The 20,235-nt window shown below is 45.4% G+C and overlaps 1 protein-coding gene across 1 annotated transcript in view; it reads right to left on the bottom strand.

Moving 5' to 3' along the window:
• The window catches only part of UBXN7 (UBX domain protein 7), a 153,971-nt gene that overhangs the window by 69,873 nt on the left and 63,863 nt on the right, over positions 1-20,235 (bottom strand). Inside the window, exon 3 of the mRNA XM_038742286.1 lies at positions 16,678-16,745. Within this exon, the coding sequence (XP_038598214.1) occupies positions 16,678-16,745 (68 nt within the window). The remainder of the gene's footprint in view (positions 1-16,677; positions 16,746-20,235) is intronic.

Raw genomic sequence — 20,235 nt, 5'->3', positions numbered from 1 at the left:
ACAGATGAGGTAACTGAGGCTCAGAGAAGTGAAGTGACTTGCCCAAGGTCACACAGCCGACATGTGGCGGAGCCGGGATTCGACCCCATGACCTCTGACTCCAAAGCCCGGGCTCTTTCCACTGAGCTCAGAGAAGTTAACTGACTTGCCCAAGGTCACACAGCAGACATGTGGTGGAGCTGGGATTCAAACCCATGACATCTGATTCCAAAGCCCAGGCTCTTTCCACTGAGCTCAGAGAAGTTACGTGACTTGCCCAAGGTCACACAACAGACATGTGGCGGAGTCAGGATTCGAACCCATGACCTCTGACTCCAAAGCCCGGGCTCTTTCCACTGAGCCACGCTGCTTCTCCCACCCAGTAGACATTCAATACATGCTTTCAAGTTGATTGATTCCTAACAACGATATCCAGGCTCTAGTCTTTGCTTCTGGGATCTTTAGCATCTCTATTATTCGCAAGTTCATTCATTCATTCCATCGTATTTATTGAGCGCTACTGTATGCACAGGACTGTACTAAGCGCTTGGGAAGTACAAGTTGGCAACATATAGAGACGGTCCCTACCCAACAACGGGCTCACATTCATTCATTCATTCAGTCGTATTTATTGAGCGCTTACTGTGTGCAGAGCACTGGACTAAGCGCTTGGGAAGTCCAAGTTGGCAACATATAGAGACGGTCCCTACCCAACAACGGGCTCTCATTCATTCATTCATTCATTCAATCGTATTTGTTGAGTGCTTACTGTGTGCAGAGCACTGGACTAAGCGCTTGGGAAGTACAAGTTGGCAACATATAGAGACGGTCCCTACTCAACAACGGGCTCACATTCATTCATTCAATCGTATTTATTGAGCGCTTACTGTGTGCAGAGCACTGGACTAAGCGCTTGGGAAGTCCAAGTTGGCAACATATAGAGACGGTCCCTACCCAACAGTGGGCTTACAGTCTAGAAGGGGGAGACAGACAACAAAACAAAACATGCGGACAGGTGTCAGGTCGTCAGAAAAAAAAAGAATTAAAGCTAGATGCACATCAATAACAAAATAAATAGAATAGTAAATATATACAATAAATAGAGGAAGGGGGAGACAGACAACAAAACAAAACATGCGGACAGGTGTCAGGTCGTCAGAACAAACAGAATTAAAGCTGGATGCACATCAATAACAAAATAAATAGAATAGTAAATATATACAATAAATAGAGTAATAAATCTGTATAAACATATATACAGGTGCTGTGGGGAGGGGAAGGAGGTAGGGCGGGGGGCGATGGGGAGGAGGAGAGGAAAAAGGGGGCTCAGTCTGAGAAGGCAAGTCAAAGCAAGTTCTATTTAACGATATTTAGGGCTCTGGTTGAGTGCTCAGTAGATGCTGAGCAAGGCACCAAGCCCTTTTTAATTTCCCCGAACTTATGAATGCAAGTAGACAAGTTGCAAAAAAAATCACTGCATTCACATGAGCAGCTCCGTTTTTCTGGGCAGGGGGTAAAAGAATTTTTACAAAAATATGTGGCTTCGAAGTCCCTTCTCTGTCCCAAGTAGGGCCCTTAAAAAATAAAAATAAAACAAACGTACTAACGAAAGCATTGCTTTCCTGACTGGTAACGGTCAAATTCCTCACCTCCTTCCTGTTTGCTCAAACCAAACCAAAAAGGAAGGTGGGTTTTCTGGGCAAGTCTTTTGCTGCTACTTAGCAGGAAGGCCGGCTGCTTTTACAGTATTTTTCATGTTTTTTTTTTAAAAAAAAAAAAATAATAATAATGATGGCATTTGTTAAGCGCTTACTATGTGCAAAGCACTATTCTAAGCGCTGGGGAGGTTACAAGGTGATCAAGTTGTCCCACGTGGGGCTCACAGTCTTAATCCCCATTTTTACAGATGAGGGAACTGAGGCTCAGAGAAGTTAAGTGACTTGCCCAAGGTCACACAGCAGACTTGTGGTGGAGCCGGGATTCGAACCCCTGACCTCTGACTCCAAAGCCCAGGCTCTTTCCACTGAGCCACGCTGCTTCTCTACAAGATATGTGGAGTAATTACATGTTTTTACTTTGATGATTCACATGGATTGTGAGCCCACTGTTGGGTAGGGACCGTCTCTAGATGTTGCCAACTTGGACTTCCCAAGCGCTTAGTACAGTGCTCTGCACACAGTAGGTGCTCAATAAATACAATTAATTGATTGATTGATAGAGCAGTATTTTCCAGGCAAAAGCTTCTTTGGTAATCCTGCTGCTTTCCAATATTTGCAAATGGTATAAATGGCTAAAAGAACACTCTGCTACAGTTTACTTTTTGATCTGTGTAATAATAATAATAATAATAATAATAATAACAACACCATTTGTTAAGCACTTACTATGTGTGAAGCACGGTTCTAAGCGCTGGGGGGATCAATCAATCAATCAATCGTATTTATTGAGCGCTTACTGTGTGCAGAGCACTGTACTAAGCGCTTGGGAAGTCCAAGTCGGCAACATAGAGAGACGGTCCCTACCCAACATTCATTCATTCATTCAATCGTATTTATTGAGCGCTTACTGTGTGCAGAGCACTGGACTAAGCGCTTGGGAAGTCCAAGTTGGCAACATATAGAGACAGTCCCTACCCAACATCGGGCTCACATTCATTCATTCATTCATTCATTCAATCGTATTTATTGAGTGCTTACTGTGTGCAGAGCACTGGACTAAGCGCTTGGGAAGTCCAAGTTGGCAACATCTAGAGACGGTCCCTACCCAACAGTGGGCTCACAGTCTAGAAGGGGGAGACCGACATTAAAATAATAATAATAATGGCATTTGTTAAGCGCTTACTATGTGCAAAGAATTATTCTAAGTGCTGGGGGGGGGGATACATGGTGATCAGGTTGTCCCACGTGGGGTTCCCAGTCTTCATCCCCATTTTACAGATGAGGTAACTGAGGCTCTGAGAATCAATCAATCAGTCGTATTTATTGAGCGCTTACTGTGTGCAGAGCACTGTACTAAGCGCTTGGGAAGTACAAGTTGGCAACATATAGAGACAGTCCCTACCCAACAGCGGGCTCGCAGTCTAAAAGACTTTAGAAGTTAACTGACTTGCCCAAGGTCACACAGCAGACAGGTGGTGGAGCCGGGATTCGAACCCATGACCTCTGACTCCAAAGCCCGGGCTCTTTCCACTAGGCCATGCTGCTCCTCTAAAACATATAGACCGGTTTATGGTGCGCTTACTGAGCGCTTCTGTGCTGTGTCCTTGCGACTGGTCCAACAGCTTCCCGCCTCTTTCCTCAGGCTGTGAGCAACGCCCAAGTCCCATAGTAATAAAATCGATACCCTAATAATAACTGTGGTATTGGTTAAGCGCTTATGGCACTAATCAATCAATCGCATTCATTGAGCGCTTACTGTGTGCAGAGCACTGTACTAAGCGCTCGGGAAGTACAAGCTAAGTGTGCTAAGCGTGGGGGGCCGGTCGGGATAATCAGATCCCACCCTGGGCCTCCACCCTAACTATATGTTGCCAACTTGTACTTCCCCAGCGCTTAGTCCAGTGCTCTGCACACAGTAAGCGCTCAGTAGAGCTCAAAAGAGCCCGGGCTTTGGAGTCAGAGGTCGTGGGTTCGAATCCCAGCTCTGACAGTTGTCAGCTGTGTGACTTTGGGCAAGTCACTTCACTTCTCTGTGCCTCAGTGACCTCATCTGTAAAATGGGGATTAAGACTACGAGCCCCCCAAGGGACAACCTGATCACCTTGTAACCTCCCCAGCGCTCAGAACAGTGCGAGGCACATAGTAGGGATGAGAGCGGGTCTTGAATCCCCATTCTGCAGATGAGGGAACTGAGGCCCAGAGAAGCAGCTTGCCCAAGGCCCCGCAGCGGGTAAGTGGGGGAGGCCGGTGTGCTAACCGTGGTCCTCAGCCCCCCGTGTTTTTTCCGCTAGGCCTTGCTGCTTTCCCCACTTGACCCATCTTCTCGTGAAGCCACGCCGTTTGCTCTGAATTTCCAGGCAGAGCGAGTCGTCCGCTCGGCACTGCAATCGAATCAGGATAAATTCCTTCCTTCCATCGCATTTATTGAGCGCTTACTGCGTGCAGGGCACCGTACTAAGCGCTCGGGAAGTCCGAGTTGGCCACATCTGGAGCCGGTCCCTACCCAACGGCGGGCTCACGGTCTAGGAGGGGGAGACAGACGACAAAACCAAACATATTAACAGAATAAAACCAATAGAATAAATATGTTGGGTAGGGACCGTCTCTAGATGCTGCCAACTCGTACTCCCCAAGCGCTTAGTACAGTGCCCTGCACGCAGTAAGCGCTCAATAAATACGATTGATTGATTGATGTACAAGTAAAATGCGTATACAGCCTTTCGAAGCAGCGTTTGTTTCCCTCAGGGGCAAGCCCACGCGCATTTTTCTTCCACCCGGCCTCACGTTGGGGCTTATAAACAATGTTACTGCATTCAGGGAAGCAGCGTGGCTCAGTGGGAAGAGCCTGGGCTCGGGAGGCAGAGGTCATGGGTTCGAATCCCGGCTCGACTTGCCTGCTGGGTGGCTTTGGGCAAGGCACTTCCCTGGGCCTCAGTTAACCTCGTCTGTAAAATGGGGATTAAGACTGTGAGCCCCATGCAGGGCAACCTAGTAACTTTCTATCTCTATCCCAGTGCTTAGAACAGTGCTTGGCACATAGTAAGCGCTTAATAAATACCATTATTATTATTATTATTATTGTGAATTCCTTCCTAAGAGGCCACCTCCTGATTCCCCAGCATATCTTGCCGATCCACCCTTCCTTCTCCAGCCCAACTGCTATACTTTAATCAAAGCAGTCACATTCACTCACTCATTCAGTCGTATTTATTGAGCGCTTACTGTGCGCAAAGCACTGGACTAAGCGCTTGGGAAGTACAAGTCGACAACACAGAGAGATGGTCCCTACCCAACAGCGGGCTCACAGTCTAGAAGGGGGAGACGGACAACAAAACAAAACATGTGGGCAGGTGTCAAGTCATCAGAATAAATAGAAATAAAGCTAGATGCACCTCATTAACAAAATAAATACGATAGTACACTATTCTACACTACACTTATCCTATCTTTTTTATAATGGCATTTATTAAGCACTTACTATGTGCAAAGCACTGTTCTAAGCACTGGGGAGGTTACAAGGTGATCAGGTTGTCCCATGGGGGGCTCCCAGTCTTAATCCCCATTTTACAGATGAGGGAACTGAGGCCCGGAGAATAATAATAATAATAATAATAATAATAATAATAATAATAATGGCTTTTGTTAAGGGCTACTATATGCAAAGCACTGTTCTAAGTGTTGTGGGGGATACAAAGTGATCAGGTTGTCCCACGGGGGGCTCCCAGTCTTAATCCCCATTTTACAGATTCATTCATTCATTCATTCATTCGTATTGATTGAGCGCTTACTGTGTGCAGAGCACTGGACTAAGCGCTTGGGAAGTACAAGTTGGCAACATCGAGAGACGGTCCCTACCCAACAACGGGCTCACAGTCTAGAAGGGGCAGACAGAGAACAAAACATATCAACAAAATAAAATAAGTAGAATGAATATGTACAAATAAAATGGTAGGTTCATTCATTCATTCAGTCATATTTATTGAGCACTTACTGTGTGCAGAGCACTGGACTAAGCGCTTGGGAAGTACAAGTTGGCAACATGAGGTAACTGAGGCCCAGAGAATAATAATAATAATAATGATAATAATAATGGCATTTGTTAAGCACTTACAATGTGCAAAGCACTGTTCTAATCAATGGGGGGGCTACAAGGTGATCAAGCTGTCCCACGTGGGGCTCACAGTCTTAATCCCCATTTTCCAGATGAGGGAACTGAGGCCCGGAGAATAATAATAATAATGATGGCATTTATTAAGCGCTTACTATGTGCAAAGCACTGTTCTAAGCGTTGGGGGGATACAAGGTGATAAAGTTGTTCCACGTGGGGCTCACAGTCTTAATCCCCATTTTACATATGAGGTAACTGAGGCCCAGAGAATAATAATAATAATAATAATAATAATAATAATAATAATGGCATTTAAGTGCTTACTATGTGCAAAGCACTGTTCTAAGCGTTGGGGGGGATACAAGGTGATCAAGTTGTCCCATGTGGGGCTCACCGTCTTAATCCCCATTTTACGGATGAGGGAACTGAGGCTCAGAGAAGTTAAGTGACTTGCCCAAGGTCATGTGGTGGAGCCGGAAATCGAACCCATGACCTCTGACTCCAAAGCCCGGGCTCTTTCCACTGAGCCACGCTGAGAAGTGAAGCGACTTGCCCCAAGTCACCCGGCTGACATTTGGCGGAGCCAGGATTTGAACCCGTGACCTCTGACTCCAAAGCCCAGGCTCTTTCCACTGAGCCACGCTGCTTCTCCAGTTCCTAATTCGAATTCTAATTTCTAATTCTCTATCTTGCCTGACCACTGTGTCAGCCTCCTTTTTCTCTCCGACTCCAGTCCAACGTTCCCCACTCCTCGAGAACCTCCAGTAGTTGCCCATCCATATCTGCAGCAGATGCAAACTCAGTTCCCTCATCTGTAAAATGGGGATGAAGACCGTGAGCCCCCCGTGGGACAACCTGATCACCTTGTAACCTCCCCAGCGCTTAGAACAGTGCTTTGCACATAGTAAGCGCTTAATAGGGTTGCACTTGCAGTATTCAGAATAATAATAATAATAATAATAATAATGGTATTTATTAAGTGCTTACTATGTGCAAAGCACTGTTCTAAGCGCTGGGGAGGTGACAAGGTGATCAGGCTGTCCCTGAGGGGGGCTCACAGTTTTAATCCCCATTTTACAGATGAGGGAACTGAGGCCCAGAGAAGTGAAGTGACTTGCCCAAAGTCACACAGCTGACAGTTGGCGGAGCCGGGATTTGAACCCATGACCTCCGACTCCAAAGCCTGGGCTCTTTCCACTGAGCCACACTGCTTCTCTTGAATTAGTAGGTCAGATTAGATAAATTTTCTTTTATTTTACCTGTACATATTCAATTTATTTTATTTTGTTAATATGTTTTGTTTCGTTGTCTGTCCCTCCCTTCTAGACTGTGAGCCCGATGTTGGGTAGGGACCGTCTCTAGATGTTGCCGACTTGGACTTCCCAAGCGCTTAGTACAGTGCTCTGCACACAGTAAGCGCTCAATAAATACAATTGAATGAATGAATGAATGATGGGGACTGTGTCCAACCCAACTATCTTTTAATAACAATAATAATAATTTTGGTATTTGTTAAGCGCTTACTACGTGCCAAGCACTGTTCTAAGCTCAGTGGAAACAGCACAGGCTCAGCAGTGGCTCAGTGGAAACAGCCCGGGCTCTGGAGTCAGAGGTCATGGGTTCAAATCCCGGCTCCGCCAACGGTCAGCTGTGTGACTCTGGGCAAGTCACTTCACTTCTCTGGGCCTCAGTTCCCTCATCTGGAAAATGGGGATGAAGACTGTGAGCCCCCCGTGGGACAACCTGATCACCTTGTAACCTCCCCAGCGCTTAGAACAGTGCTTTGCACATAGTCAGCGCTTAATAGGGTTGTACTTGCAGTATTCAGAATTAGTAGGTCAGATTAGATAAATTTTATTTATTTTACTTGTACAAATTCATTCTATTTATTCATTCATTCATTCAATCATATTTATTGAGCGCTTACTGTGTGCAGAGCACTGGACTAAGCGCTTGGGAAGTACACGTCAACAACACAGAGAGACGGTCCCTACCCAACAGCGGGCTCACAGTCTACAAGGGGGAGACGAACAACAAAACAAAACATGTGGACAGGTGTCAAGTCTTCAGAATAAATAGAAATAAAGCTAGATGCACATCATTAACAAAATAAACAGGATAGTACACTATTCTATACTACACTTACCCTATCTTTTTTTTGTATTTTGTTAATTTGTTTTGTTTCGCTGTCTGTCTCCCCCTTCTAGACTGTGAACCCGCTGTTGGGCACGGACCGTCTCTATTCTATATGTTGCCGACTTGGACTTCCCCAGCGCTTAGTCCAGTGCTCTGCACACAGTAAGCACTCAATAAATACGACTGAATGAATGAATAAATGAATAATAAATGCCATCATCATTATTATTATTATTATTATTATTATTGTCGGCTTTAAGGCGTTCAATCTCCCCGATCTCCCACTCGGCCCGCACACTTCGCTCCTCCGACGCCGGCCTATACACTGTACCTCAAACGTGCCCAGGGTCCCACAGCAGATGAGAGGCGGAGCCGGGATTAGAACCCGTGATAATAATAATAATAATAATAATAATGGCATTTGTTAAGCGCTTACTATGTGCAGAGCACTGTTCTAAGCGCTGGGGGGGATACAAGGCGATCAAGTTGTCCCACGTGGGGCTCACAGTCTTCATCCCCATTTTACAAATGAGGGAACTGAGGCTCAGAGAAGTGAAGTGACTTGCCCAAGGTCACACAGCGGACATGCGGCAGAGTCGGGACTCGAACCCATGACCTCTGACTCCAAAGCCCGGGCTCTTTCCAATGAGCCACGCTGCTTCCCCAATCTTTGAGTCCCAGGCTCCAGCTCTAGGCGCTACGCCATGCTGCTTCTCTAGATAAGGGTTTAGGTTTGAGAAGCAGCGTGTCACCTGTATATATGTCTATATGTTCGTACGTATTTATTACTCTATTTCTTTATTTATTTTATTTGTACATATTTATTCTATTTATTTTATTTGGTTAATATGTTTGGTTTTGTTCTCTGTCCCCCCCGTTCTAGACCGTGAGCCCGCTGTTGGGTAGGGACCATCCCTATATGTTGCCAACTTGGACTTCCCAAGCGCTTAGTCCAGTGCTCTGCACACAGTAAGCGCTCAATCAATACGATTGAATGAATGAATGAATGAATGAAAGAGCCCAGGCTTGGGGGTTAGAGGTCATGGGTTCAAATTCCGGCTCCGCCAACTGTCAGCTGTGTGACTTTAGGCAAGTCACTTCACTTCTCTGGGCCTCAGTTTCCTCATCTGTAGAATGGGGATGAGGACTGTGAGCCCCTCGTGGGATAACCTCCCTCTCCCCCTCCTGCCCTTCCCCATCCCCCCGGCCTTACCTCCTTCCCCTCCCCACAGCACCTGTATATATGGATATATGTTTGTACGCATTTATTACTCTATTTATTTTATTTGTACATATTTATTCTATTTATTTTATTCTGTTAATATGTTTTGTTTTGTTGTCTGTCTCCCCCTTCTAGACCGTGAGCCCGCTGTTGGGTAGGGACCGTCTCTAGATGTTGCCAACTTGGACTTCCCCAACGATTAGTCCAGTGCTCTGCACACAGTAAGCGCTCAATAAATACAACTGAATGAATGAATGAATGAATGAAAGAGCCCGGGCTTTGGAGTCAGAGGTCATGGGTTCGAATCCCTACTCTGCCAGTGTCAGCTGGGTGACTTTAGGCAAGTCACTTCTTCACTTCTCTGGGCCTCAATTCCTTCATCTATAGAATGGGGATTAGGACTGTGAGCTCCCCGTGGGATAACCTCCCTCTCCTCATCCCCATCCCCCCACCTTACCTTCTTCCCCTCCCCACAGCACCTGTATATATGTATATACGTTTGTACAGATTTATTACTCTATTTTACTTGTACATATTTATTCTATTTGTTTTATTTTGTTAATATGTTTTGTTTTGTTGTCTGTCTCCCCCTTCTAGACTGTGAGCCCGCTGTTGGGTAGGGACCGTCTCTAGATGTTGCCAACTTGTACTTCCCAAGCGCTTAGTCCAGTGCTCTGCACACAGTAAGCGCTCAATAAATACGACTGAATGAATGAATGAACCTACCATTTTATTTGTACATATTTATTCTATTTATTTGATTTTAATATGTTTTGTTTCGTTGTCCGTCTCCCCCTTCTAGACTGTTAGCCCGCTGTTGGGTAGGGACCGCCTCTATATGTTGCCAACTTGTACTTCCCAAGCGCTTAGTCCAGTGCTCTGCACACAGTAAGCACTCAATACATATGACTGAATGAATGAATGAATGAACCTACCATTTTATTTGTACATATTTATTCTATTTATTTGATTTTAATATGTTTTGTTTTGTTGTCTGTCTCCCCCTTCTAGACTGTGAGCCCACTGTTGGGTAGGGACCGTCTCTAGATGCTGCCAACTTGGACTTCCCAAGCGCTTAGTCCAGTGCTCTGCACCCAGTAACCGCTCAATAAATACGACTGAATGAATGAATGAACCTACCATTTTATTTGTACATATTTATTCTATTTATTTGATTTTAATATGTTTTGTTTTGTTCTCTGTCTCCCCCTTCTAGACTGTGAGCCCACTGTTGGGTAGGGACCGTCCCTAGATGCTGCCAACTTGTACTTCCCAAGCGCTCAGTCCAGTGCTCTGCACACAGTAAGCGCTCAATAAATACGACAATGAATGAATAAACAAATCCCATTATTATTACAATGTTACCCTCTCCACCTGCGAAGCCCTCTTCAAATCCCAAGTTCTCCAAGAGGCCTTCCCTGACTAAGCTCTCATTTCCCCTCCCTTCTGCCTCACCGAAACAGATGTTCCCCTCACCTTCAACCCCTGGGCACTTACACACCTCCTCTTCCACTCTGCCTCTTCCCCTATCTGTAATTTATTTTAATGTCTGCGTCCCTTATATCATCAATCGTATTTATTGAGCGCTTACTGTGTGCAGAGCACTGTACTAAGCGCTTATAATAATAATAATAATAATGACGGCATTTGTTAAGCGCTTACTATGTGCATAGCACTGTTCTAAGCGCTGGGGGGGGATACAAAGTGATCAACTTGTCCCACATGGGGCTCACAGTCTTAATCCCCATTTTACAGGTGAGGTAACTGAGGCTCAGAGAAGTTAAGTGGCTTGCCCAAGGTCACACAGCAGACACGTGGTGGAGTCGGCATTCGAACCCATGACCTCTGACTCCAAAGCCCGGGCTCTTTCCACTGAGCCACGCTGCTTCTCTATAGAATGTAAACTCCTGGTGGGCAAGGGATCGCATCTTCCAACTCCATTGTATTGGACTCTCCCAAGTGCTTAGGGCTGGGAGCGGCGTGGCTCAGCGGAAACAGCACCGGCTTTGGAGTCGGAGGTCCTGGGTTCAAATCCCGGCTCCGCCAATTCTCAGCTGCGTGACTTGGAGCAAGTCACTTCTCTGGGCCTCAGTGATCTCATCTGGAAAATGGGGATGAAGACTGTGAGCCCCCCCGTGGGACAACCTGATCACCTTGTAACCTCCCCAGCGCTTACAGAACAGTGCTTGGCGCATAATAAGCGCTTAATAAATGCCATCATTATTATTATTATTATTCAATAAATATGATATAATGGTATTTGTTAAGCGCTCACTATGTGCCAAGCACTGTTCTAAGCGCTGATTGACTGATTTCCTTCCCGCTTCGAGCTCCTTCCTTCACAGCACCTCCCTCAAATCAATTGATTAACCCTTCACTCTTATACGGAAAGGGGCAACAAGCTTCACAAGTCAAGCTGTCATCTCTTGGCCACCTCTTGCCCTCGTCCGACAAACAATCACCCTCCCCTCCCTCGAAGCCTTACTGAATCATCATCAATCGTATTTATTGAGCGCTTACTATGTGCAGAGCACTGTACTAAGCGCTTGGGAAGTACAAATTGGCAACATATAGAGACAGTCCCTACTCAACAGTGGGCTCACAGTCTAAAAGGGGGAGACAGAGAACAAAACCAAACATACTAACAAAATAAAATAAATAGAATAGATATGTACAAGTAAAATAAATCATCATCATCAATCGTATTTAGTGAGTGCTTACTATGTGCAGAGCACTGGACTGAAGGCCCGTCTCCTCCAAGAAGCCTTCCCTGACTAAGCCCTCCTTTCCTCTTTTCCCACTCCCTTCTGCGTCACCCTGATTTCCTCCCTTAAATAATAATAATGGCATTTATTAAGTGCTTACTATGTGCCAAGCACTGCTCTAAGCACTGGGGAGGTTACAAGGTGATCAGGTTGTCCCTCGGGGGGCTCACAGTCTTCATCCCCATTTTCCAGATGAGGGAACTGAGGCCCAGAGAAGTGAAGTGACTTGCCCAAAGTCACACAGCTGACAAGGGGCGGAGCCGGGATTTGAACCCACGACCTCTGAATCCAAAGCCCGGGCTCTTTCCACTGAGCCACGGTTGCTTTTCTTAATTCACCCCCTCCCTCAGAGAAGCCGCGGCTCGGTGGAAAGAGCCCGGGGCTTTGGAGTCAGAGGTCGTGGGTTCAAATCCCGGCTCCGCCAATTGTCAGCTGGGTGACTTTGGGCGAGTCACCTCACTTCTCCGGGCCTCGGTGACCTCATCTGGAAAATGGGGATGAAGACTGTGAGCCCCCCGTGGGACAACTGTAATAATAATAATAATAATTTGGTATTTGTTAAGCACTTACTATGTGCAAAGCACTGTTCTAAGTGCTGGGGAGGATACAAGGTGATCAGGTTGTCCCATGTGGGGGCTCACAATCATAATCCCCATTTTACAGATAATAATAATAATTTGGTATTTGTTAAGCACTTACTATGTGCAAAGCACTGCTCTAAGCGCTGGGGAGGACACAAGGTGATCAGGTTGTCCCATGTGGGGGCTTACAATCATAATCCCCATTTAACAGATAATAATAATAATTTGGTATTTGTTAAGTGCTTACTATGTGCAAAGCACTGTTCTAACCGCTGGGGAGGATACAAGGTGATCAGGTTGTCCCATGTGGGGGCTCACAATCGTAATCCCCATTTTACAGATAATAATAATAATAATTTGGTACTTAAGTGCCTACTATGTGCAAAGCACTGTTCTAAGCGCTGGGGAGAATACAAGCTGATCAGGTTGTCCCATGTGGGGCTCACAATCATAATCCCCATTTTACAGATAATAATAATAATTTGGTATTTGTTAAGCGCTTACTATGTGCAAAGCACTGTTCTAAGTGCTGGGGAGGATACAAGGTGATCAGGTTGTCCCATGTGGGGGCTCACAATCATAATCCCCATTTTACAGATAATAATAATAATTTGGTATTTGTTAAGCGCTTACTATGTGCAAAGCACTGTTCTAAGCGCTGGGGAGGATACAAGGTGATCAGGTTGTCCAATGTTGGGGCTCACAATCATAATCCCCATTTTACAGATAATAATAATAATAATTTGGTACTTAAGCGCCTACTATGTGCAAAGCACTGTTCTAAGCGCTGGGGAGAATACAAGCTGATCAGGTTGTCCCATGTGGGACTCACAATCATAATCCCCATTTTACAGATAATAATAATAATTTGGTATTTGTTAAGCGCTTACTATGTGCAAAGCACTGTTCTAAGCGCTGGGGAGGATACAAGGTGATCAGGTTGTCCCATGTGGGGGCTCACAATCATAATCCCCATTTTACAGATAATAATAATAATAATTTGGTACTTAAGCACCTACTATGTGCAAAGCACTGTTCTAAGCGCTGGGGAGAATACAAGCTGATCAGGTTGTCCCATGTGGGACTCACAATCATAATCCCCATTTTACAGATAATAATAATAATTTGGTATTTGTTAAGCGCTTACTATGTGCAAAGCACTGTTCTAAGCGCTGGGGAGGATACAAGGTGATCAGGTTGTCCCATGTGGGGGCTCACAATCATAATCCCCATTTTACAGATAATAATAATAATTTGGTATTTGTTAAGCGCTTACTATGTGTAAAGCACTGTTCTAAGCGCTGGGGAGGATACAAGATGATCAGGTTGTCCCATGGGGGGCTCACAATCATAATCCCCATTTAACAGATAATACTAATAATTTGGTATTTGTTAAGCGCTTACTATGTGCAAAGCACTGTTCTAAGTGCTGGGGAGGATACAAGGTGATCAGGTTGTCCCATGGGGGGCTCACAATCATAATCCCCATTTAACAGATAATAATCATAATTTGGTATTTGTTAAGCGCTTACTATGTGCAAAGCACTGTTCTAAGTGCTGAGGAGGATACAAGGTGATCAGGTTGTGTCATGTGGGGGTTCACAATCATAATCCCCATTTTACAGATAATAATAATAATAATTTGGTATTTGTTAAGCGCTTACTATGTGCAAAGCACTGTTCTAAGCACTGGGGAGGATACAAGGTGATCAGGTTGTCCCATGTGGGGCTCACAGTCATAATCCCCATTTTCCAGACGAGGTAACTGAGGCCCAGAGAATCAATCAATCAATCAATCAATCAATCATATTTATTGAGCGCTTACTGTGTGCAGAGCACTGTACTAAGCGCTTGGGAAGTACAAGTTGGCAACATATAGAGACGGTCCCTACCCAACAGTGGGCTCTGACTTGCCCAAAGTCACCCAGCTGACAAGTGGCGGAGGCGGGATTTGAACCCATGACCTCTGACTCCAAAGCCCGGGCTCTTTCCATTGAGCCACGTGCTTAGAAAAGTGCTTTGCATATAAGAAGGGCTTAATAAATGCCATTATTATTATTCATCATCATCATCAATCGTATTTAATTGAGCGCTTACTATGCGCAGAGCACTGTACTAAGCGCTTGGGAAGTACAAATTGGCAACATATATTATTATTATCCCCATAGTATTGACATCCACATCCGCAATTTATTTATATAAATGCCTGTCTCCCCTTCTAGACCGTAAACTCTCTGTGGGCAGGGAACGGGTTGACCAATTCTTCTACTGTACTCTCCCTAGCTCTTAGTACAGTGTTCTGCACACAGTAAGCGCTCAATATATAGTACTGATTGATTGACTGAGCATAGTGTTCTGCACACAGTAAGTGCTCAATACATACAACTGATTGACTGAGGCCTTCCCTGATGATGATGATGACAATGGTATTCGTTAAGTGCTTACTATGTGCCGGGCACTGTACTAAGCGCTGGGATGGACACAAGCAAATCAGCTCACAGTCTCAATTCCTATTTTCCCGGTGAGGTGACCGACGCACAGAAGTCAAGTGACTTATCCAAGGACACAGAGCCGACAAGTGGCGGGGCCGGGATTAGAATCCAGGTCCTTCTGACTCAACAAATACGGCTCAGTGGAAACAGCCCGGGCTCTGGAGTCAAGGGTCGTGGGTTCAAATCCCGGCTCCGCCAACTGTCAGCTGTGCGACTCTGGGCAAGTCACTTCACTTCTCTGGGCCTCAGTTCCCTCATCTGTAAAAATGGGGAATCAATCAATCAATTGTATTTATTGAGCGCTTACTGTGTGCAGAGCACTGTACTAAGCGCTTGGGAAGTACAAGATGGCAACATATAGAGACAGTCCCTACCCAACAGTGGGCTCACAGTCTAAAAGACTGTGAATAAATAAATAAGGGAATAAAACAGTTATCCCCCCGTGAGACAACCTGATCACCTTGTAACCTCCCCAGCGCTTAGAACAGTGCTTTGCACATAGTAAGCGCTTAACAAATACCATTATTATTATTATTATTATTCTCTGGGTCTCAGTTCCTTCATCTGTAAAAGCGGGATGAGGACTGTGAGTCCCACATGGGACAACCTGATCACCTTATATCTACCCCAGCACTTCGAACAGTGCTTTGCACATGGTACGCGCTTAACAAATCAATCAATCAATCAACCAATCGTATTTATTGAGTGCTTACTGTGCGCAGAGCACTGTACTAAGCGCTTGGGAAGTACAAGTTGGCAACATATAGAGACGGTCCCTACCCAACAGTGGGCTCACAGTCTAAAAGGGGGAGACAGAGAACAAAACCAAACATACTAACAAAATAAAATAAATAGAATAGATATGTACAGGTAAAATAAATAGAGTAATAAATATAAATAAATATTATTATTCTTAAACACCACAATTATTATTAATAATAATGGCATCTGTTAAGCGCTTACTATGTGCAAAGCACCGTTCTAAGCGCTGGGGAGGATACAAGGTGATCAGCTTCTCCCACTTGGGGCTCACAGTCTTCATCCCCATTTTACAGATGAGGGAACTGAGGCCCAGAGTCACCCAGCTGACAGTCGGCGGAGCCGGGATTTGAACCCACGACCCCTGACTCCAAAGCCCGGGCTCTTTCCACCGAGCCACGCCGCTTCTCTGCTTCTTCTATAATGATTATTCTACACCTGGCTGATGGAAGTCGGAGGGTTCCCGGTAGCCCGTTTTCCTATTTTATTTTCCCACATTTCGAGAGTGACAGAAGCCAGCTGAAACCGTGATGGTAACCTCACATTATCCCAACGGCGTCGGAGGACTTTGGTCCTCGGTTGTCCAGTTGTGACCAACTTGGACTTCCCAAGCGCTTAGTCCAGTGCTCTGCACACAGTAAGCGCTCAATAAATACGATTGATCGATTGTGATCAGAAATATTTACCCCCTAAACAACCTTTGCAGATGAGGTGACGGGTGAATGAGGGGAGATGACAACATCCAACTCCCCTCAACCGGCCGCCCTTTCTTCCCACTCTGCCAAAGGAGAAACTGGGCAAATTCGTTTACAGGGGCCACGGCGACTTCAAATTCAGTTTTTCCGACGCCTCTGGCAGAACTCCGAGCCCAAGCGCTTAGTACAGTGCGCTGCACACAGTAAGCGCTCAATAAATACGATTGATGATGATGATGATGATGATAAATCAGTATTAAAGAAAGAAAAGGAAAAACTCACCCCCAAACAGTGGCTCGGGTTCCACCAGTATTTCCTGCTTTTGGGGAATCGGGGCTCGTATTTCGTCCCTAGAAAAGAGGCGACGAACAGAGGGAAAACGTCATTTTCTGTTGCCTGCTCTCCTTCTAACCACTCTAAATCGCATGGTTATCAATCCATCAATCAATCAATCGTATTTATTGAGCGCTTACTGTGTGCTGAGCACTGTATTAAGCGCTTGGGAAGTACAGGTTGGCAACATATAGAGACGGTCCTTACCCAACAGTGGGCTCACAGTCTAGAAAGGGGAGACAGAGAACAAAATCAAACATATTAACAAAATAAAATAAATAGAATAAACATGTACAAGTAAAATAGAGTAATAAATTTATTCATTCATTCAATAGTATTTATTGAGCGCTTACTGTGTGCAGAGCACTGGACTAAGCGCTTGGGAAATACAAGTTGGCAACCTCTAGAGACGGTCCCTACCCAACAGTGGGTTCACACTCTAGGAAGGGGAGGCAGAGAACAAAATCAAACATATTAACAAAATAAAATAAATAGAATAAACATGTACAAGTACAATAAATAGAGTAATAAATTCATTCATTCATTCAATCGTATTTATTGAGCGCTTACTGTGTGCAGAGCACTGTACTTAGCGCTTGGGAAGTCCAAGTTGGCAACATATAGAGACGGTCCCTACCCAACAGTGGGTTCACAGTCTAGGAGGGGGAAATAGACAACAAAATCAAACATATTAACAAAATAAAATAAATAGAATAAACATGTACAAGTAAAATAAATAAATAGAATAATAGATTCATTCATTCATTCAATCGTATTTATTGAGCGCTTACTGTGTGCAGAGCACTGGACTAAGCGCTTGGGAAGTCCAAGTTGGCAACAGATAGAGACGGTCCCTACCCAGCATTCATTCATTCATTCAATCGTACTTATTGAGCGCTTACTGTGTGCAGAGCACTGGACTAAGCGCTTGGGAAGTCCAAGTTGGCAACACAGAGAGACGGTCCCTACCCAACATTCATTCATTCACTCAATCGTACTTATTGAGCGCTTACTGTGTGCAGAGCACTGGACTAAGCGCTTGGGAAGTCCAAGTTGGCAACATAGAGAGACGGTCCCTACCCAACATTCATTCATTCACTCAATCGTGCTTACTGTGTGCAGAGCACCAGACTAAGCGCTTGGGAAGTCCAAGTTGGCAACAGATAGAGACGGTCCCTACCCAACAGTGGGCTCACAGTCTAGAAGGGGGAGACAGACAACAAAACAAAACATATTAACAAAATAAAATAAATAGAATAGATATGGATTCTATTTTACAGCTGAGGCCAGAGGAAGGTTGGGCCTCCCGACTTTTACAGAGCAAACTAAGGGTCCCATGTTGGCTTTAGCTTTCCGAGGCCGTGTGGGGAAATCTACTGCAGTAGAACCGTCTCTAAAGCACACCCCCAAACGCTGAGAATGGAATTTTTGTCCTGGCATCTGCCTGGGAATAATAATAATAATAAAAATAATGATGGCATTTATGAAGCGCTTACTATGTGCAAAGCACTGTACTAAGCGCTGGGGAGGTTACAAGGCGATCAGGTTGTCCCACGGGGGGCTCACAGTCTTAATCCTCATTTTAGAGATGAGGTAACTGAGGCACAGAGTAGTGAAGTGACTAGCCCAAAGTCGCACGGCTGACAATTGGCAGAGCCGGGATTCGAACCCATGACCTCTGACTCCGAAGCCCGGGCTCTTTCCACTGCGCCACGCTGCTTCTCCATCTAGGGAATGGAAATTAAGGACCGAAAGCCGGGAACGCCTTTGCGGTGTGGCCCAGCGGGAGAGGGAATCAGAGGACGTCGCTGTAATCCCAGCTCTGCCGAATGCTTGCCGTGGGACCTGAGACAAGTCACGTGACTTCTTCGGGCCTCAGTGTCCCCAAATGTCGAACGGGGGTCCCGCCTCTGTTCTATCAGAGAAGCAACGTGGCTCAGTGGCAACAGCCCGGGCTTTGGAGTCCGAGGTCACGGGTTCGAATCCCAACTCCACCGCGTCTGCTGTGTGACCTTGGGCAAGTCGCTTCACTTCTCTGGGCCTCAGTTGCCTCATCTGGAAAATGGGGATGAAGACTGTGAGCCCCACGTGGGACAACCTGATCACCCTGTATCCTCCCTAGCGCTTAGAACAGTGCTTTGCACATAGTAAGCGCTTAACAAATGCCTATTATTATTATTATTATTATTATTCCCCCCTATAATAATAATATAATATATATATATATATTTTGGGCGTCACTATATATTATATATATATATATATTATATATATATATATATTATATAATAAATAATATTCCCCCCTCCTGCTTAGGCTGTGAGCTCCATGTGGGACAGGGACTGGGTACCCCAGCGCTTAGAAAAGCGCGTGACATATAGTAAGCACTCTAACAAATATCACAATAACGATAACTCCGCTCACTGATCAGCGGCCTTACTTTTTCCGCTTTGGGGCCATAATGATAACTCCGTTCACTCCTCAGCGGCCTTTCTAATAATAATAATAATAATGTTGGCATTTGTTAAGCGCTTACTATGTGCAAAGCACTGTTCTAAGCGCTGGGGAGGATACAAGGTGATCAGGTTGTCCCATGTGGGGGCTCACAATCATAATCCCCATTTAACAGATAATAATAATTTGGTATTTGTTAAGCGCTTACTATGTGCAAAGCACTGTTCTAAGCGCTGGGGAGGATACAAGGTGATCAGGTTGTCCCATGTGGGGGCTCACAATCATAATCCCCATTTTCCAGATGAGGTAACTGAGGCCCAGAGGATCAATCAATCAATCAATCAATTGTATTTATTGAGCGCTTACTGTGTGCACAGCACTGTACTAAGCGCTTGGGAAGTACAAGTTGGCAACATATAGAGACAGTCCCTACCCAACAGTGGGCTCTGACTTGCCCAAAGTCACTCAGCTGACAAGTGGCGGAGGGGGGATTTGAACCCATGACCTCTGACTCCAAAGCCCGGGCTCTTTCCACTGAGCCACGCGCTTAAAACAGTGCTTTGCACATAGTAAGCGCTTAATAAATGCCATTATTATTATTATTATTATTATTATGAGGGAACTGAGGCTCAGAGAAGTGACTTGCCCAAGGTCACACAGCAGACATGTGGGGGAGCCGGGATTCGAACCCATGACCTCTGACTCCAAAGCCCGTGCTCTTTCCATTGAGCCACGCTGCTTTTCTAGACTGGGAGCCCACTGTTGGGTAGGGACTGTCTCTATATGTTGCCGACTTGGACTTCCCAAGCGCTTAGTACAGTGCTCTGCACACTGTAAGTGCTCAATAAATACGATTGATTGATTGATTGATTACTTTTTCCACTTTGGGGCCATAAAAAGATTGAGGCGCCTCTCCTTTAGGGTGACCGGAGACGTATTCCCTGGGGAAGGTCGGAGAAGCGGCTCCTCCTGCCCCTGGCTGAAGCAGCGTGGCTCATTGGAAAGATCCCGGGCTTTGGAGTCAGGGGTCACGGGTTCGAATCCCCGCTCCGC

The sequence above is a fragment of the Tachyglossus aculeatus genome, chromosome 1 (assembly GCF_015852505.1).
Source record: "Tachyglossus aculeatus isolate mTacAcu1 chromosome 1, mTacAcu1.pri, whole genome shotgun sequence".
NCBI classification, from domain to species: Eukaryota; Metazoa; Chordata; class Mammalia; order Monotremata; family Tachyglossidae; genus Tachyglossus; species Tachyglossus aculeatus.
Note: the sequence above shows the minus strand (reverse complement) of the source record. Positions and strands in the feature narration are given on the sequence as shown.